The sequence below is a fragment of the Vicugna pacos genome, unplaced genomic scaffold (assembly GCF_048564905.1).
Source record: "Vicugna pacos unplaced genomic scaffold, VicPac4 scaffold_20, whole genome shotgun sequence".
Classification (NCBI taxonomy): Eukaryota; Metazoa; Chordata; class Mammalia; order Artiodactyla; family Camelidae; genus Vicugna; species Vicugna pacos.
The window spans coordinates 40,077,044-40,095,977 of record NW_027328741.1 but is presented as its reverse complement, the minus strand read 5'-3'; the positions used below and the strand labels follow the sequence as shown (position 1 = coordinate 40,095,977).

The 18,934-nt window shown below is 44.4% G+C and overlaps 1 protein-coding gene across 1 annotated transcript in view; it reads left to right on the top strand.

Annotated features, from left to right (window-relative positions):
- LOC140693984 (uncharacterized) overlaps window positions 1–18,934 on the top strand; it is a 244,706-nt gene that overhangs the window by 159,997 nt on the left and 65,775 nt on the right. The window contains exon 4 of the mRNA XM_072957484.1: window positions 1,705–1,923. Within this exon, the coding sequence (XP_072813585.1) occupies window positions 1,705–1,923 (219 nt within the window). The remainder of the gene's footprint in view (window positions 1–1,704; window positions 1,924–18,934) is intronic.

Sequence of the window (18,934 nt, the reverse complement as noted above, 5' to 3'; positions counted from 1 at the left end):
GAATGTTAACTGAGTGTATCTCATGGGCTGGGCATTGTCCTATTTGTACTGTGTGTTCCTTATTTGAGACAGTGAGCTCACCTAACCTCGATAACCTCTTTAAAATATTAGACTTTTAATTTTGAGATGTAATGTAGATTCCCATGTGGTAGTAAGAGATTATATGGAGAGGGCCTATGGGCCCTTTGCCCAGTTTTCTTAATGGTTCCATCATGCAGTGTTGGGGTACAATTCATTACTGACTCACTAACAATTTGAGGTTTGTGTTATTGCCCTTATTTCTATTCACGATTAAACTGGGGCTTCGAGAAGCACGCAGGCCTGTCCAGGTCACCCACATTGTTAATGCAGAGTCGGGTGAACGTGGGCTTGGGATTTCCAGGCAGTACCATTATGATGGTTTGTGGCAGGGAGCAGCATTCACATTGCTTGTTTATTCATTCATTCAACAAACATTTATTGAGTAAACTCTGTGGGTCAGATGCTTTCATAGAGTTATCTGATTCTTCAGCAGTACTGAGAATCAGGTAATGTTTATATTTTTTAATCTGAGAAAATTAGCTCTGAGAGGTTATAACCTCCCCAAAGGAAGTATAACTCATAAAGGAGGGATAGAACATGTGTACAGTCACCTCCTTTTATGCAGGTGGTACCCTATGCATTTTACATTTTCAAACATCCGTAATCCAGATATATTCTTGTAAGGCAAGGCTTTTTTTTTAATTGAAGTATAGTCAAGTTTACAATGTTGTGTCAATTGCAAGGTGTTTTTTGACTTTTGAATTAAAAAATACTTTTTCAGGAGGGAAATTAGGTGTATTTATTTGTTTGATTTTTTAAAATGAGGTACTGGGGTTTGAACCCAGGACCTCGTACATGCTAAGCATGTGCTCCACCAATGAACAGTACCCTCTACCCCAAGGCAAGTTTTCTTATCCATTATTATGAAGCTTAGGAGTTCAAATAAATTGAATAGGAATCCAGATCTTTTGATCCTACTGTGGTCCTTCTCTTTATATTCTGCTGAAGGGGGTTGGGGAAGCATTTCCTTTGTTCATTTCTTTATTCAGCATTTTTGAGCAGTGACTTTGCATCAGGGCCTTGCTAGGTGCTTGGAAATAGAAAATAAGAAATGACCTTTCTCTGCAGAGGCAGGAAGCCTAGACCAAAAGCTGGGTAATGTGATCCGAGCTACAGTAGCCATATGCAGACTCTGAGGACAAACTGTACCCTTGGATTTGCTTTGGCTTCCCTTGTCTTCTGGCTGGTACACACCAGGTCACCGCAACCCAGATGGGCCCGTAGCACACAGCAGAGAATGTACCTCGATCTCCTCTCCCCTCTCGGCAGGGCCTGCAACATGAGCATCCCTGACTACGTGCAGTGTGCTGAGGACCACCAGACTCGTCCCGTTGTGGTCCAATCCATAGAGATCATCTCAGAGGAGAATTTCTTTTGCATCTATCAGCTACTCACCTCGGTTAGCCATATCAGCCCTTGTGGCTCCCAGTGGACACTCTGTATCCACTACAGGCACCGCTATGTGCCCGAGAATCGGTGGAGCGTCTTCCAGAAACACCCCAAGGTCGTGGGCCTTGTCACCATTACCGAATGTCTCTCTGCCAAGGCCTTCGTGAAGCTCCACATGCAGAGGAGCTGTATGGTGCATCGCTTAATGACTCTCAGCTTTTTGTCTTTGTGCAGCATGGGGAGGTAGCCGAGCAGACACGCACCGACGTTGCCTTCAATCTAAGAGTACTGCAGGGTGGTGGAGAAGAGGATCGAGGACTTCACTGAGTCACTCTTCATCTTGCTCAAGTCCAAGTGGCTGGATGGTGGCCCCAAGAATTCTGGGGACAAGATCCCCCTCCCCTGCATCCCGTTTGAGAAGGAGGACTTCATGGGACTGGACACAGACAGCAGGTAAGTTTACCTGGAAGCCAGTCCACCTTGGGTGTGTGCTGGATTGCTTCCCTACATCCAGAAAGGGATCAGCAAGGAAGAAGTCAATCTTGTAGCCAAGGGGGGAGGGAGGTGCAGCCCGCCGGTTTCCAGACATTTCAAAGTGAATCCGCCTTTATTTCAGAGAGATCCTTTTAGGGTTAGTGTGGACACTTACTCCCGCTTTACAGCCAGGAACATGGTGGGACCCCTGGAGTTGCTGTCCAATAAAGTAGCCAAAGCCACATGCTAGGAGCAGTGGGGAGGAGGCTGGACTCAGCTGAGATGTACTGTAGGTCAAATGCACATCAGACGCTGAGGCTTGTCTAGTAAAAGTACATAAACTATCTCTCTACTTCCTATATTGATTACATGTCAAAATAATAGTATTTTACATACAGTAGATTAAGTAAGATCTGTTCTTAAAATCACATTCTAGTATTTGTTTTTTGTTTGTTGGTTTGTTTCTTTGTTTCAAATTTTAAACGTGGCAAATGGGAAACTTTCTTTACATGGCTCTCATTTCATTTCTGTTGCGCAGCCTGTCCTGGTACATGCTCATCCCTTTGCTTATAGATGAGATGCTGAGCCCCGAGAGGCAAAACGAGGCGCTGGTTGAGCTGCGGCTGGAGCCGCTGTCACCTGCCTCCCAGGCCCAGCACCTTTTCAGCTCAGGCCGTCTCTTCCTGCCCGACAGCCACCATGCCAAGTTAGGACATCAGAAACACCGCCAGGGACTTCCTAATGAACTCCTTATGCAGGGAAAGGCGTATCACGGTGTATGGGACAGAGCAGGGAAATGTTCATTCCCACTTTGTCCCTGTGATTAAGTCAATGGCCCCACTTTGCCTCGGAAGTACAGATGAGCTCTTCTGGGCTGCCTACCCCCCACCTTCTGCTCTGTTTCCCCGTATATCTATCATGTTTTCCCTCGGGCTGAAGAGGGTGAGATGCCTTTGCCGAGACGTGGTCCCCCTTTGCTGGGGTGAGTGAGGGAAGCTGTGTCCCCCCGGCCTACGGCCTCGGTCCTTGAGTCTGGAGAGGGCTCATGGTGGTCCCACAGGTGGCGGTCAGAAGACCTGGCATGTGCTACCGGGCCCGCTTTGGAGGTGGTGCTCTGTGATTCTTGAACTTACCTAAGATCAGATCCTACTTTCTGGTTGTTGGTAAGTTGGAGGAGAAGATGCTAGGGAATTAATAAAAAGAATGTCTAGAGCAGCCCTGTGAGTGAGAAGCACAGGGGACACTAGTCCCACCTGCGAGAGCCCACCTAGCAGGCTCTGGATGAATTTTCTGTTCCTCCCCAGAAATACCTCTATGGCTTAAGGAAGAGGAGAGGCATGTCGTGGCCATGATCTGTACTTGTCCTCACAGGGCCCTGTGATCTACATGCCCGCACTCCCCATCTGCTTCTTGGAGATGAGCTGGCATGTTTAGGAGCCTGGGCACTGCTGAGGGCATAGCTCCCAGCACCGTGCTACACAGAGTCTCGCTCCGTTCACCTCATCTGTCAACTCCTGCTGAGGCCCCAGACATTAGTCAAGTAGGTGCATCAGCGAAACCTAAGCAGGGACCACCTTCTCCCCCTGGACAGACTGGTGAGTGAGCAGTGGAAGCCTGGAGCCCTGCCCCAGCCCCCACGCCAGTGCCACTTCTTTTGTCATAGGAGGCACTGGTGACATTTTTGCTCAACAAATGCTTGTCTCTGAGTCTGCAGACCCACCAGAGGATGCCAGCTTGTTTTTGCCTTTTGAAGTCTGCCCTTGGGACTTGGCGGAGTAGCCGGATGTGTACTTAGCCCACAGTGGTTCAGCGCATTAAACCTGCCTCCTTGTGGGTCTGTCTATTCTGGTACCATAAGGGCTCAGCCAGCATCTGAACGTCATTGAGATAACGCGGCCAGTGAGCTCGGGTCAAGCACATTCTCCTCCAGTCACTTTTACTCCATTGTTTCTTTTAATATTCCACAGTCATTAATTTTTTAAACAATGCTTTGGTGCAGGAGCAGAGCCTCATTCTCTCCTGCTACTCTTGGTGGAAGTGAGTAAAACGGTTCAGACTGAAATGCGACAATAATTTGTAGCTCAAAAGCTGCCTAGTCGCTTGTAGGTCGAATTTTGGTTAGGGGAGCTGAACACGTTGTGGTCCCCCGGCAGCGCCGCTCCCCTCAGGCCCCTGCTTTCCCTTGAGCAGGAGGTGAGGTTGGGCCTCACCATCCCCGCGTCCCTGGCCTCACACACTCACATAAATTCTTGTACATGCAGTCAAAATTATTTTTGTTCTTGTGTGATTCTAATTTTCTCTTGTTCCTCTTTTCCTTTTTCTTTACTCCTTTTTCACTTGTACTGCCCAGTGAGCATGTTGTTGCTTCTGAAAATGTGGGCTGTGCACACCCTGCATTGGAAATAGCCAGATTGCCCTCCGTACAGTCTCCATCGCTTTAAAAAGCAACAACTTAACAGCTGTTTTGATCCATCTATTATCTTAGTCATTTTTTATTTTCTAATTTTTTGGAATATTTGCTTTGTTAGCTCATCACCCACTGGTGTTTGATACCTGTTGAAATCCTTGCTTTTGAGGAACATGTTTGGTCCTCCTTTTATTTGATGACAAATGCGCCCTTATTAAATTTGTTTCATTGTTTTGAAGAAGTAAGATGTGAATTGATTTAGTCGGCTGCTCAGGGATTCTTTTCATGGAGTATTTAAACTTGTAAGGTCAAACTCTGCAGCATTTTGCTCGATTCCTGCTTTTACACAAACGTGCTCAGCACGCGGTTCCTGGCTGTCGCTGTGTGACGTGCGTGACGTCGCTTCCTGGCCGGCGGTCACTGGTGAGGATGTGGCCGCCACGGAGGTGACAGCTGCAGGGGACGCTGTTGGAGGAAGAGGTCACCGTTTGGTTCTTTAATTTTTTTTTTTTGCATTCAACTTCCCCGTGCCATTTACTTTACTTTGCCTTCATAAATGGGCAGAATTGGGTCTAAAATCCATGCCACTATTTTTTCCCTTTACGAGGCTGGTTTTTCTGAGTATCAGGACAACATGGCCTTCTCCTAAGTAGCTGGCTTACCTGGATCTGTTGGGCAAAGGGACTGCTAAAAGGGCCGTAGCTTCCTCTCTGCTCCAGCCAGTGGGCATTCAGAGCTGGGTCTGTGGTTTGCCTCAGCAGCCGTGCAGACCTTCCTGCCTCGGCCTTTACTTTTAACCCATGTTGGCAGTAAAGAGCTGAATCCGTTTCTGTTGCAGCTGACGCCCACCACGTGGGCCCCCTAACGTGTCGTTAGTTTGTGGTAGTCAGTCCCCAACACCCCAGTCAACAATGAAGGAAGATGATTTGTCCAACCCAGGACCTTGGATTCTCAACCCTACCCTGGTTCATCTCACCTGGTGGAATTGTTTGGCCACCACCATCATGCTGAGCATGAGGCCTTGTTTCTCCTTTCATGCTCTGGTCCAAATGTGGACACTTCATTTTTCACTGAATTTGTCTCGCTTGAGACAGGCCAGAATATCTGAATGAGTCCATCACATTCTGGGTGGGGAACAGAACAGAAGTAAGTGTCGCAAGTAGATGGAGTCTAGGCTGTCCGGGTTGGCAAATGCAGGCTGGGATCTGTGATGGCTGGGCTGTACACTGGACACAGGTCTTTCCCGTGGCTCCTGAGAGCCCATGAGTTGAAGTGATAACAGCCTTGCGTGGGTTCCCCCATCCTCATCTGCTCATTGGCAAGTGTGTCTGCTAATTAGGAGCTCCCCCAGACCTCGGGCCCTTCAAAGCTCAGACCATGGGAGAACCTTGAGTCCCTTCTCCTGGGCCTCCTGTGTGAGAATCCACTGCCTTCTGAGGTGACCAGCGGCAGGAGATGCCTCCCCATCCAGGGAGCACCCTACGGAGGACTGTTAGTGCACCATGCTGTGAGCTTGTGTGTTTCCGGCCATGGTCCCTACAGAACTACACTTGAGATGGGCTTATTGATGGAGATAACAGGACTGATTCCAGGGCAGGGCCTGGGGGAGGGAACAGTGGAAATTGAATGTGACCTCAGACACCTCGGTGGGTGCTGGGGCTGTTACTAAAATGGGGAGTCTGGGAGATACCTGACAGGAATGGAATTCCAGAGTAAATGGTGGACATGAGGCATTTTTAAGATGCCATTTGTCATCCAAATTAGGACTTCAAAGAGGCACTCGGGTCGATGAGCCTGGGGCTCAGGTGAAGGAGCCGGACTAGAGATACACGTTGGGAGTCGTCATTCTTAGCTGGTGTTCACAGCCTTGCATGTGAATTAGATCATCTCGAGAGCTGCAGACTGAGACTGAGGGGGGCAGGGCTGTGTCTTGGTTGGAGGAAAGCCCAGACCATACAGCTCTGGTGTGTCAGTCAGTGGCGTTTGCCATTTTCAAAGCAATGCCAGTTATCCTTAAGGGGCCAGGGGCTGGGCAGGGCCAGCCAGGAAGAAATCTGAAGGGAGGGTCGTGGCCACGTGTGCGTCTTGGGAAGGTGCAGAGGCTGCAGGGTACGGGAGGGTAGACTCCTCAGAAGCTAGAGTTGCAGTGAGGAGTGGGGAGAAGTTAGTCACAATCACCTGTGAGGGAGGGAGGGAGGCCTAGGGAGCCCCACCTTACCGGACTCGCTTTCCCATGAACAGAAGGCAGTCAGACAGAGGATCTGAGGTGAGAAGGGATGGGCACTGGGAGGGGAGCCAACCTGGAGAATGGTGCTTGCAAAATTCTGGAATAGTCTCCCTGAAAAATAGAGTTAAAAATACCCAGACTCTTAAGAACATTGTTAGTGACTTGGGAGGAGGCAGTTGTTTTTCTGGCCTCCTAAGGGTAAGGCATGTATCCAGGGATACACAGAAGATACGGGCAGTCTGTTCCGGGGGCTTGATCGTTACCGGGGGAACAGTGCAAGTTTAAAGGGGGAGAAGGGCAGCGGAGGGAAACTAGCCAGGCCCCGTGTCAGGTACCAGTCGGCCGCCCTACTTGCGTGTTTCATTCACATCCATGCCTCCCAGGTGGGCGGTGGCAGCCCCCTTTTGGGGATTGGGAAGCCTTCTCAGAGGGGTTAAAGAATTGGTCCATTTAGCGACTAGTAAATGCTGTAGCAGGATTCAAGCAGGGCCTTGTCAGAATTCAAGGGCATGTTCTCTCTACTGTTTCCAGTACTTCCCTGTTATACCTGGAATGGTGAAGTGGGTCAGTTTTGGAGCCTTTCAGAAAAAGTATGATTTAAGCGCCTCTGGACTGTTTCACAAAGCTCAGCATTCTTTGATGGTTCTGAAGCACGCAGTGATTTTCGTCCCAGAGAGGTAACGTCTAACTCCTTTGATGATGACGTGGTTGCAAATGGTGTACAGGTGCAAAACCAGACTTTGCAGCTTCTGAAGGGAAACTCTCCAGTTCTCCCTTGGTCGGCTTTCTTCCACGGGATGTAACTGTGCTGCAGCGTAGGCCTGAGCTTTCCATATGGAGTGAGAGTTTAATATCCGATGTTAGCATAAAACGGTCAGATGAAGAAAATCGAAGTTGACAATTTATTTTTGGGTTTCATTAGTCAAGATATACTATCAGTTAATGGCCCATATAGCAAATGAAATTGAGTACAGGACATTGCATTTCTTACTTTCTATTTAGAGTTCTCTTACAGAATAATGTTGCCTGCTTTGGAACATCAGCTCCACCACTCACGGCACCTATCAGTGTGTTGGTGTGATTGCATTTACAGAGTGAATGTAATCTAGGCTTCCTCAGCCTCAAACACTTCAGTGCAGAATCACGGGCTGTAGCCGTCTGTTAGTCACACAAATACTTCTAAAATTATATGATTCCAGAAAAGAAAGAAGAGAGAGAGAGAGATTGCCTTTATCAAATTTCCTTTCAGTTCTAAATGAAAACTGTTGTTGAGCAGCTCTGGTTTCCTTTGGATAAGAATATATACATTTCTTTGCATGTAACCTGGGTTTTGGGCTAGAACACCAAGTTCTTGCTGTCCACAAGCCACAAAAATAGTAGCCAAATGGCACACGTGTGAAATATTTTATACTTTTTTCTGAGAAAGTATCCTTGAATTTGGAACTTGGGCTGTGATTTCTGCTTTTTGATTCCCCCACCTGTCTTGTAATCTCTCACTCCTTCCCACGTGGTTCCCAAGTGTTCGTGGTCTCAAAGGAGCGGGCAAACACCCAGTTGGTCACCATGTACTGCTGCTATAGATAGAGCCCAGACAAGACTTAAAGGACATTATCAGAGAGAACTTCCTGGAAGAAATGGGCTGTACATTCAGTTGTGAGGACAGAGTAAGAGTCAGCCAAGAGAAGGAGTCAAGAATGTGGCTCAGGTCGCAGGTGCAGCCCGGGCAGAGGCCTGGAGGCTTTTGGCGTGGGGACCCGGGGAGAGTGCCCTGTGCGGTCCAGGGTGGAGGGAGCCCCTGCTGGGGAGGACACTGGAGAGAGTCTGGGGTGTAGGGCTTTGGAAGAAGTTGAGTTTTACTAGAACTGACACAGTAGGCAGTGAAGGGTGTCAACAGAAGTGACCCTCAGGGAAGGTACTTCTGGTTTTGCTTCTGATATACTACAGACAAAAGGGTCGGGACGGGTGAGAGCAGGTATGTCTGTCCCTTTGAGATCCAACCCGTCATTCATTTATTCATAACACGTGCACTTCAGTGAGTCTAGGGGAGAGAGAGTGTAGCCACATAAATAAGCAAAATGTATTTGCTTCTTGAGAGCTTAGCGTTGTCAGTTAGCCTAGAATGTTCTAGGAAGAGAGGAACAAATTGTGGAGGTTGGAGGGAGGGAAGGCTTCCTTGGGAAACAGTCAAAATGAACCTGGAGGCAAGTGGGAAGTAGGAGCAGGTCAGGGGGCTCCTGAGGTCACTGGGGACCTATGTACTGAGATGAGGCTGGGCGAGCAGGGTCTGGGGTGGGGCTAGAACTCTACCAGGGAGCCTCTGAACTGTTTGAAGTGGGGTTGATGTAATCAAATTTGTGCTTTGGGAAGGCTGTCGTGGCTTTGTGTGTGTGTGTAGCGGGGAAGAGGTGGAGGGTGCCACCAACTGGGGGATCATTTGAAGGCCATTCACAGGCTGGGATATGGGCTTCGGGGCTACTTGGGGACGGCAGGGGCAGTGTGGATGCCGGCTTTTCTTATGGGGGACTTGTTAGCGGGGCTGCCCTAGAGGCACCTTGTGGCTGGAAGAAAACTGATGGAGGCTGCCAGGGGGACATTCCTCTTCTCTCTTTCCATGCCTAGTGTGATTATCTTAGCTCAGCCAACATTTGGAACAAAAGAGCTAATCTCCAGGGTTGCCCAGGCCTTTGTAGAGCTCCTTCGAGTGAGATCTGATAGGATTTAGGTTTGTGTTCAGATCTGGATGTTCACTTAGCTAGAAACGTCCTGTCATTTCGATTTCCATAGGGGTTTTTATTCCTGATAAAGATTGCTTTCTTGGTGAGAGGAAAATTATTACAGCTGTTGTCTTTTTCAAAAAAAATCATATGTTTTAAGAGCTTTAATATTCAAAAGAATAGGAATATATAAAATATTTAAGGAAGTCTTTGGTGTGGTTTCTTTGCTTTCTGAGCTAATGTGGACTTAGAGCCTTTGTATTACTTAATAGCACATCCTTGTCAGTATTTAAAGAGCTGTTAGTGAGCACCCCAGGCCCCACCTCTCAAAGAATCGTTAAAGTTTGCTCTGAAATAGTGAGGTCATAAACGTCTTGTTTTCAGAAATCAAAAGGTTTTAAATACGCACCATAGCTCCATTTATAAAATAATAATAAGTTCAAAATTAAGAAAATGGAGGATAATTGATTTTTTTTAAAGCCTAAACATAAACTTTCTTGTGCTAATTTTGCAACTGGAAATTTTGAAAAGAAAAATCCTACTGCAATATCATCTACGTGGTATATATATATGAGTTTCACGTTTGAAAAGTAACTGCGCAGTGGTTTTCAAAGTCAGGAGCATTCCAGCTCAAATACTGGCAGTGGTGGCTGCTGGTTTTCAATGGAAGAGCCTAAATTTGCCTTCTTAGCTTTTTTTTTTTTTTGTACTGAGAAGGTTGAGTAGTGCTTTGCCAGCATGATTTTCGGGCAATTTGAGGGCAGCTGTCGTGTTCCAGCAGTGAGATATTTCCATGCATTTTATTTTCTGGACATCACCAGGGCACATGTGGGGTTTGTGCCTGCAGGCTGGAATGCTGCAGGACTCCCTAATCCATCACCATTATGTCCTGGTGCTGCTCCGGTCAGTGAATGATTTTCTGTGACTTGGAGGTAATGTGGTCTGATGGTGATGATCAGACGTGCAGTTAAATGCTATTAATTGAAATAAGAGTAACCTAGAAACATTGCTCTAACAATACAGGATGAGGGAGGAGGATTGGCTGAGCTGCTTGCAGTGGGATGTCTTCTCAGGTGACTCCCTCACCGTGATTCCTGCCAATATCCGCCCCAGCCCTGCACGGTAGTCCTGCCGAAGCAAGCAAGCACTTTGCTCAGAAACGCACTGAATTTCCTTGCGCCTCTGTTTGTTGGCTTTTTTTTGAAAACACATTTTGCCCTTTGCTTAAATGCCATCCATGCTAGTCACCCCTTACACTCATTCTTCTGGACCTCGTCCATACATAGCTGCTGAATGGATGAACAGAATGTAGTATCTCCAGGTAGTGGAACATTATTCACACGTAAGAGTGAATAAAAAAGAAAAAAAAAAAAGAGGAAAATGAAAAATGCCACCTGTTTTGGGAAGTCCACCCTGACTGTTCAACCCACACTTTTCCCTTTGAAACACAATCACTTATGCTCCACTCTACTCTTTTTGATAGTACTTACCACCTTCTAATAATCTTTAACGTTTCCAAAAAAAATAAAAAATAAAGAGATGCTGATGCCACTTCAAAATATACAAGCCTTGCTAACAGCATGTTAATTGAAAGGAAGCAGACACAAACGGCCAGATATTGTTGATTTCAGTGATCTGAAAAGCCCAGAAAAGGCACATGCAGAGGCAGAGAGCAGGTGATGGTTGGAAGGGGCTGGGTGGAGGGGGATTACGGAGTGAATGCTAGTGATAGGGGGATTCTTTTGGGCTGATGAAGTGTTCTGGAAATAGAAGGTGTTGAGGGCTGCACAACTGTGATTGTGCAGAAGACTGCTGAGCGCTGTGTCTGGGAGTGCCTGTTGTTGGGGCATCTTTATTTTGTTCACATCCTGCAATGTGAAGGGCCATCTTCTGCTGTGGTCATTCTACTCCTGTGAGTGGTGAGGGTCAGGACTTTGTAGAGTCCTGTTTCTTTTCTCCCTCTGGCTGAGTGTAGGCAAAAAAATTTAAGCCTGAGAAAGTGCTCCATCTACAGAAATGTCTTTCAGTTTTGCCTGGTGTAAAAATCTTGAGAGCTTTTAACCGTTGAGGCTAGTCTGTGGGGGTAAATAGCCTATGAAGCCTGGGTGAGCCCGGGAAGAGCCGCGCTTCCCTCCCAGACACGGGTGGGGATTTCACCCCCTTTCAGGCAGTGAAGGGCCCAGACCCGTGGGCAGACTTGACAATCGTGAATATTTACGTGTATCCGCTGCTTCATCTTGGATATTAATTTCAAGCTGAGTCAGTTTGTGACGGCAGCCTCATCCTACATCAGGAATTTATAGTATCTGCTCTTTGAGGTGAAGACCTGACAGACTTGATTATTTAACAGTCTGCTTTGAATTGATATCTCAGATTCCTTTGTCAAAAGCAAAACAGCAGAAATACAGACGTCCTTTAATTCCAATGTGGCCTGGAACGGGTTTAGTGTCTGTGCCTCAGTGGCCTTATCTGCGGGTGGGGAAGATGATAACAGTGCTTCCCTCAGAGGAGCTGGTGAGGGGAGAGTGAGAAGCACAAATGGAGGACTTACACGAGATGCTCATAAATGACCGAATTTAGTGCTCTCCGCCTGGTGAGGCCTTAGGGGTAGAGATGTCAGAACAGAGCAGTCCTAGCCGGAGCTCGATACGTGATGGTAGCTGTTATGATCAGTATCACCACTGTGGGTTATCAGGTAGTTTTAAGACTTGGTAATATGATTTCATGAATAATGTTAAAAGACTAGACATCTCAGATCCAGTTTACATAGTCCTCAAGATTTCTTCTGAGAATTGGATGGTTTCTTCCCTATCTTAAATCTGAGATGAGTCTCTAAAAATTTCCGTATTCCTCCATCCTTTTGCTTTAATTCTCTATTTCTTAAAAAACAAAGTTTTTAGATGGAGTTACTGGGGACTGAATTGAGGGCCTCATGCATGCTAAGCACATACTCTCCCAAATGAGGTATAATCTCTTCCCTGATTTTTTTTTTTAAATTTACATCTTAATTTTCAGAGGTTAGAGGCCTCTAATTATTTTTCTGGAGACTTGTCCATGAACCTGTAAATCTACAATTAATGGACAAAATTTGGTTTATTAAAAAAAATTCTATAGAATATTCTACAGTCCACCCAAAAGGAAATACTCATGGACTTAAAATGTTTCTCCTTTAAGGTGATTTCTCCTGTTTGGTCGAGCTTAATTTGTTAACAGCCAACCTCATCATCATAATGACCAAACTCGCTGTGAGTGGACGCCTAACTGAGGCTAAAATGCTTTGCTCATATTTTACTTCATAGCAAGTGTTTGATTGTAGGTATCAGTGTCTCCTTTTTTGTAGCTGAGGGATTGAGAGATGGGTCAGCTTGCCCCAAATGACACGCAGCTGGCGGTGGCTAGCTCGATGCTGGAATCCAGGCTGCACAGGATGAATTCTCAATTGCTCCTCTAATCAGCTTCCCGTTGAGTGTTTTCCCGAACTCCTGTGAGCCCATAAATGACCGATTTTAGCTATCTCAGCCTGATGAGGTCTTCAAAGGAGAGACACCAGTGAGAATGAGAGGCAGAGTGGCATAAATTAAAATTGTACATTTTCACAAATGTTTTATTCTCAGGTAATGACTGTAAAGGAAATAGTTTTTTAATTTAGTGCTTTGTGAGAACTAAAAACAAAACATTTAAAATAACTATTGTGCAAGAGAGAAGTGGTCTTTGAAAGTCCAACTGTTGCTAATGATGTTACTTGTTTTTTCTAGTGGTGCTTATTTACTGAAAAATTTCCAAACACTGAATTTGTTTTATGTAGTCTTAGTATGAAAGAAAACTTTGTCAGTGAGTATTGTAAGTAAAATCCTTACTCTTTTCTTTCCTGATGATGAATATCTTAGTTGTTTACATGGCTTAAGTATATTTCGTCATTTGTGAAATTTGAGTAATATGGTTTACCTTGTCTGACTGTGAGAGCTGGACGCCTTGTATACAAAGCACCGTAGAGGTGCTTAATAAAAATGTGCTTTCACAGTGACTGATAGTTTAGAAGTATCAACTCTGAATACTAAAAAGGGTAGCTTATTTCTGATGCATATTCAATATGTGTATATATGATATACATTAATATGGCTTAAAGTAACTAGGATTGTTTTTTTTAAGTGCAGTATGAAGCTTTAATGAAATCTGTGTCATTCTAGTGAGACAGGGACTACTTAAATTGCCTTAAGCAGACGACCTTGAAGATTATTTACACAGAATGTAAGCTCAGAATTCATGTTGCCGTGTAACCATCCATCAGACATTTAATTTCTCGGGATCCTGACCAGAACCATTAAGTTTAGAAAAATCCACATTGATTATTATCAGGGAATAAGCTTCTCTCTTTTGTGACTAAAGAAAATTTTGATTTTTTTCTGCACTCTTTTCAGGTTTTAAAATTTCAAAATTTTGATTTGACATGTCACTTTTTTAATAGAGAGAATAAAGCTCATGCTGTTTTAATATGTAAATAAATGTTTTTGTATTTCAATACCCTTCTATGATTTCCTGGCTCTTTGAGAAGTATTTTGCAAGATACTTAGATTACCTACTGTTGGAAAAATACAGACGTGACTTTTATGAATATAGGCCTAGTACAGTTCTGTTGGTTTTTACTACAGTGCAAGACATGAGACCTAGGAGAGCTTTGCTGCTGATTGCCAGGAGGACAGATCTCAGGTCTCAGTCTCCCCTCGTGTAAAATGAAGTGGCTGGACTGGATTCTTTCCTCTTCTAAGATGAGCTTCCATGAGCCTATGTCTTTTGTTTATATTTAGGAGTATTAGCAATATCAGATTAAATACTGAATACCCCTCCATCCCCCCGAAGCAAAGTGCAGTATATGCTACATAAGCTTCTAGTTATCTGATTCTCGTTTCTCATCTTACAGTCAATTTTTGTGTTGCATGTTTCCCGGCAACCTGGAAGGTCTTTTTAGCCATAGGTGGCGCTGTTGCAACTTTTTACAGTCTTAATTTTTCTGTTTGTAAAATAAGGCTTAAACAATGTGATTTTATTTTGATTCCTTTGCTTAATGCTTCAGAATAGCACAACGTCCATTATGTCTTTCTACCTGGAAAATTTTTTCTGCTTATATCATAGTTTTATTCTTTTATCTCGCTGTGAACATTTCAGACTTGCTGTGCAAACAATGGCAAAATCGGGCTTTTCTTCTAGTGTTAGAAACCAGTGAGCCGGGATATTATAAAACAGCTAGAAGCTGCCTCTGGAGCACCATAAAGCTGAAAGGTGTGTTGAATTCCCTGAGTATTGACCCCGCCGCTGTGTGTTAATTGGTGGGAGTTGATTTGGTACATATATGATGGGGTGTAGTTTCTTGACTTGGGTTTGCCTGCACGTGCTGACACTGAACCATGTGATCCTGAGTCAGCTCGTTCTGAGTTTTCCCCTCGTCTGTGAGAAGGGGACACTCATATCTGCTTTGTAGAATTGTGAGAATTAGTAATTATGTAACATGTTTACCACAGTGGGTATGTCAAGAGAGCTCATAAACTTTAGCTGCTGTTTTGTGTGCAGCCATCATTTTATAGTCTTTGGTAATTACAAAGAAACAAGAAAATAAGAAAAGCTGATTTTATGATGAAAGATATTTGAGGACGTTCCATAATTCCTACACCCATAATTTAGCATCAGCAGAGTCAGAACTGTTACACAGTCGCCCTGGACCAACGTTAAGCCACAGAAATTTTTGTTACTTCATATATGTTGGGGCCTAAGGGGAACCAATACTTATACACATGTTGTCTCCAGCAGCCAACTGAGAGATGACACAAAAGAGTAGGCAGGCGATAAATGTCTTCTTTGTTACTGATGAAGCCACGTTCTCCATGAACTTCAGGGCTGTGGATAAATGAGTGTCATGATACTGTGTCCCAGAAGTAGAGACTCACCCTGTCCCAGGTATCTCTGGGCCACAGCAAGCCTTCCCTTGAGAGAATGAGCCCCATCATGCACAGGGCTGTTCTGCAATGGAGCTGAGCATCCAGGGTGCTTCCCTAGGGTAGTCAACACTGGAGGGAAAGGAAGGGTTTCACATGCCCTGCTTGTCTCCCCGGAATCACAACTCAATCTGTTAATGTGAGGAGGGCTAGCTGTGGGCCAGGGGTCAGGGCTGTGAAGGGAGTAGCACTCTGCATGGCCCAGAGGAGTGGGGAGGAGGTATCCCTTCCATCAGTTTAAACAGGTGGTGGGATGGAACAGAAGGGTTCATCCCATGAGTTTATAAAAGGAGAAATAAGAATTTCCTTTGGGTATTAGTCTAGCCAGGAAACACAGAAGATGATTAGGAAGGAGACTTGTAAACCACTGTAATATTAATTTGACATTTGTTGAGCACCCAAAATGTGCTACATTCTTTTCTGAGCGTTTTACAGAAATGAATCCTTCAATCTTCTCAACAAGCGAGTAAGGAAGGTTTGATTGTTATCCCAGTTTCACAGTGTGGAAATTGAGGCACACAGAGGGTAAGTTGACCAAGGTCACAGAACTAGTAAGTGGCAGAGCAAGTATTTTAACCCTGGCTGTATGGTATTGTGGCTCCCAGAATGGGCTTTGGGTGTTTAGATGTATCTGCATCCCTCGATTTCTGTACGTCTGTGCATCAATTAGCCCAGAAAGGACAGGGAAAGGAGAGTTACACAGGTGCTCACAGTCGTGTCTCGGCAACTGTCCACGAAGAGTGCACCGTGATTAGAATTAATTGTTTTCCAGGCAGCAGATCTGTTGGTATAACAGAAATTTAGTCCATTGAATTCATCTAGAAATCCTTCCTGCTCTGCTTCTGTCCACACTTGCCATGTGACTGCCTGCCCGTGTTTGGGCCGTGGAGGAGAACATATACTCATGGTTGAACTCTGATATTGCAGTCTGGTTCATAGTTTCACATCTTCTGTTACATTAATAAGTTAAATTTCTGGTTTTCTTGCATCAGTGTCTCATGAGTTTGGTTAATGTGAAACCAGTCCATGGGAGCCCAGGGGTTATGATGGTATAAATTTTTAGCACGTTGTGGCACTTCTAGCCATGCAGACATGACTGGGGGATGTACGCCTTTCTCACTGATTTCTCCCAACAGCAGGGTCCTCTCACGGATGTGAGGCTGGGAGCTCTCTGAGTAGCTCAGTCAGAGGCCAAGTCCACCAATCCGAAAATGATGAAGTACCTGGAAGTGGGTTTAATAAAAGTAAAGGGCTTCCAGGTAGTCCGATGGGCTGTTCAAGAAATTTGGTGAAAAGCTGTCCACTGTCTGTGGTTTAGCTGCTTCTTTGCTATTGAAAAGTCTGGAGTAGATGAAGGGATTTTAAAAAGCAGAAAGGAGTGATTTCAGGTGGTACATCCACACCGGTGAGAAGTGATGGATGACCGCCTGTGTGAGGCACAGACAGAGTCTTACAGACTTCATAAAACAGCTTCAAATGCTCTGCCATCTGAGTGCGCTTCATATGGGGTCCAGTTCATCACTGGTCACGCTGTGAGGGCAAGTAACTGACGATGGCAGAAAGGACACGGAGGCATCAAAAAGGTCTCACTCATGTTCCCTGTTTAAAGAATGTGGCACAGTGTATTATATTTGAGCTGGTTTTTCACTGAACAGTTTTTAGTGTTTTCTGGGACTCCCCAGTGCCCCAAGGTTCCATGCAGCTGGGTGTCCCCTCATTGCAGCTCCGTCAGCGCTTGCCCTGGGCTGATGTGGTGTCACGGGAAGCAGGACGGTCAGCGTCCCCGGCTCCTCTGAGCTCCGTCTCCTCATCTGCAGAGCCTGGTTTCCCATCCGTGTCTACTTAGTAGGGTTGCTGAGAATCACACGTGATGGTTATCAGGTGTGATTTCTGGTTGTCTCTGCGATTGGCAAATAGCCAATAATTGATAGAAACTCTTGTTTTTTTTATTGTAATTGTGTCTCCTAGATTGCAGTGGTTTTTAGTCTGCATTTTTTTATAACTTTACTCATTTTTAAATATGCCCTTATTTTATTTATTTTTTTTTTGAGGTACTGGGGACTGAAGCCAGGACATTGTGCATGCTATGCAGGTGCTCTACAACTGAGTAATACCCACCCTCCTTTTCTGCACTTAAAAATAAATATTGCAATACACAAAATAGCTCTTAAACTCCATCATGGGACCTGGTCTCTGTATAGGCAAATGAACACGTATACTATTTCAATAAGAATAAATGCTGTTGAGACATAAGTTTCTGAATCTGTTAATGTGCTTAAAAACGATCATAGCTAGTGATAAACACGAGACTTAGATCAAGGACTTTTTAGGGTATGTTTTGCCATCATAGGAAATTACATTCTACCGAGAAGGCTAATTGGGTCTCTTTGATATTTGGATGGTTTAGCAGGTGATCAAGGCTTTCCAAAGCTGACAGTTTTGTATTTTAAACTAACTACAAAGTTATCTTCTAGAAGATGGAAATCCTAAGCTTGTGAATTTCCCAGTAATCCAGGGGGTATGTGTCTGTGTCTGTGTCTGTGTGAACGTTTGTGTGTGTGATTTCAGGAATGTAGAAATAAGTTCCATATAGACTTCTGATATCTTTCTCTTCCAGTTCAAGGTTTAAGCATATACTTACACAAATAAATTGATTTTCTTTTGTCATTTGGCATATTGGCGGGAATAAGAGGTTCTCATACTTGTTTCAGAAGGGTTGGGAAGCATGAGCTTAGAAAACGGGAGGAGAAAGAGGCAGGGAGACACTTCACACTTTGTGCAGTATATGAGAAACGGTAGCTTTTCTTTTCTCTTTTCTTCTAAAGCAAACTGGCTCTGAATTGTAACACACTATTACTCAGAATTGCTTTTCTAATCAGATACAAGTGCCTCAGATTTTTCAAGGCAACATGAATGATGAAATGTGTTTTAGCATTTATCTTTAAAAGTAGTTTTATTTCTCAAGTAAAAGACTATAGCCTGTTTCTTCCAGCGTCTCAAGAAATTCTCATTGATCTATGTACATGTTCTATGTGCTTATTTTCTTTTCTTTTTTTTTAAGTGCTTGTTTCATTGTGGTGTGAATCAATGTTTAAAATTTCTGGATTTTGATCTTTAGAAAATGCTGATATATCAGAACTGTTAAAAACCTGATTGTTCTTTGGTCCTTGTTTGGTGGGGCACCCTATTGATTACTCTTGTCTGTTAAAGAGAGAAATTCTTCCTCTAGCCTGCAGATCATTAAGTGTATGGTTTGCAGTATGCCTTTAAATTTCATTGAATGCATTGAACATGATTGTCCAGTGAATTTTGAGTTGACTCATAGTAATGACTTTGCTTTGATTCTGTGGCTTTTGCTCCTCTCCACAAGAGCTTGAATTCTCTGTTGCGTTTTGTATACGTGTTCTTCACAGTGGAAGAAATTTTGCATTTTTTACAGAGGTGGTTTTTCCTAACACCTCTGAATGCCTTCTGTAATTGATACAACAAAAATCTGTTATTTCAATGCTTAATTATTTCATAAACTAGTTTTTGGCTTAATCAGAAACAATGACAGAGTGATAATAAAAAATAGGAAAACTTTCCTTCCTTTGAAGAATAGAAATCAGGTGGTCAGGCTCACCCATGCTTTGGGCCTGACACACTTAATCTCATG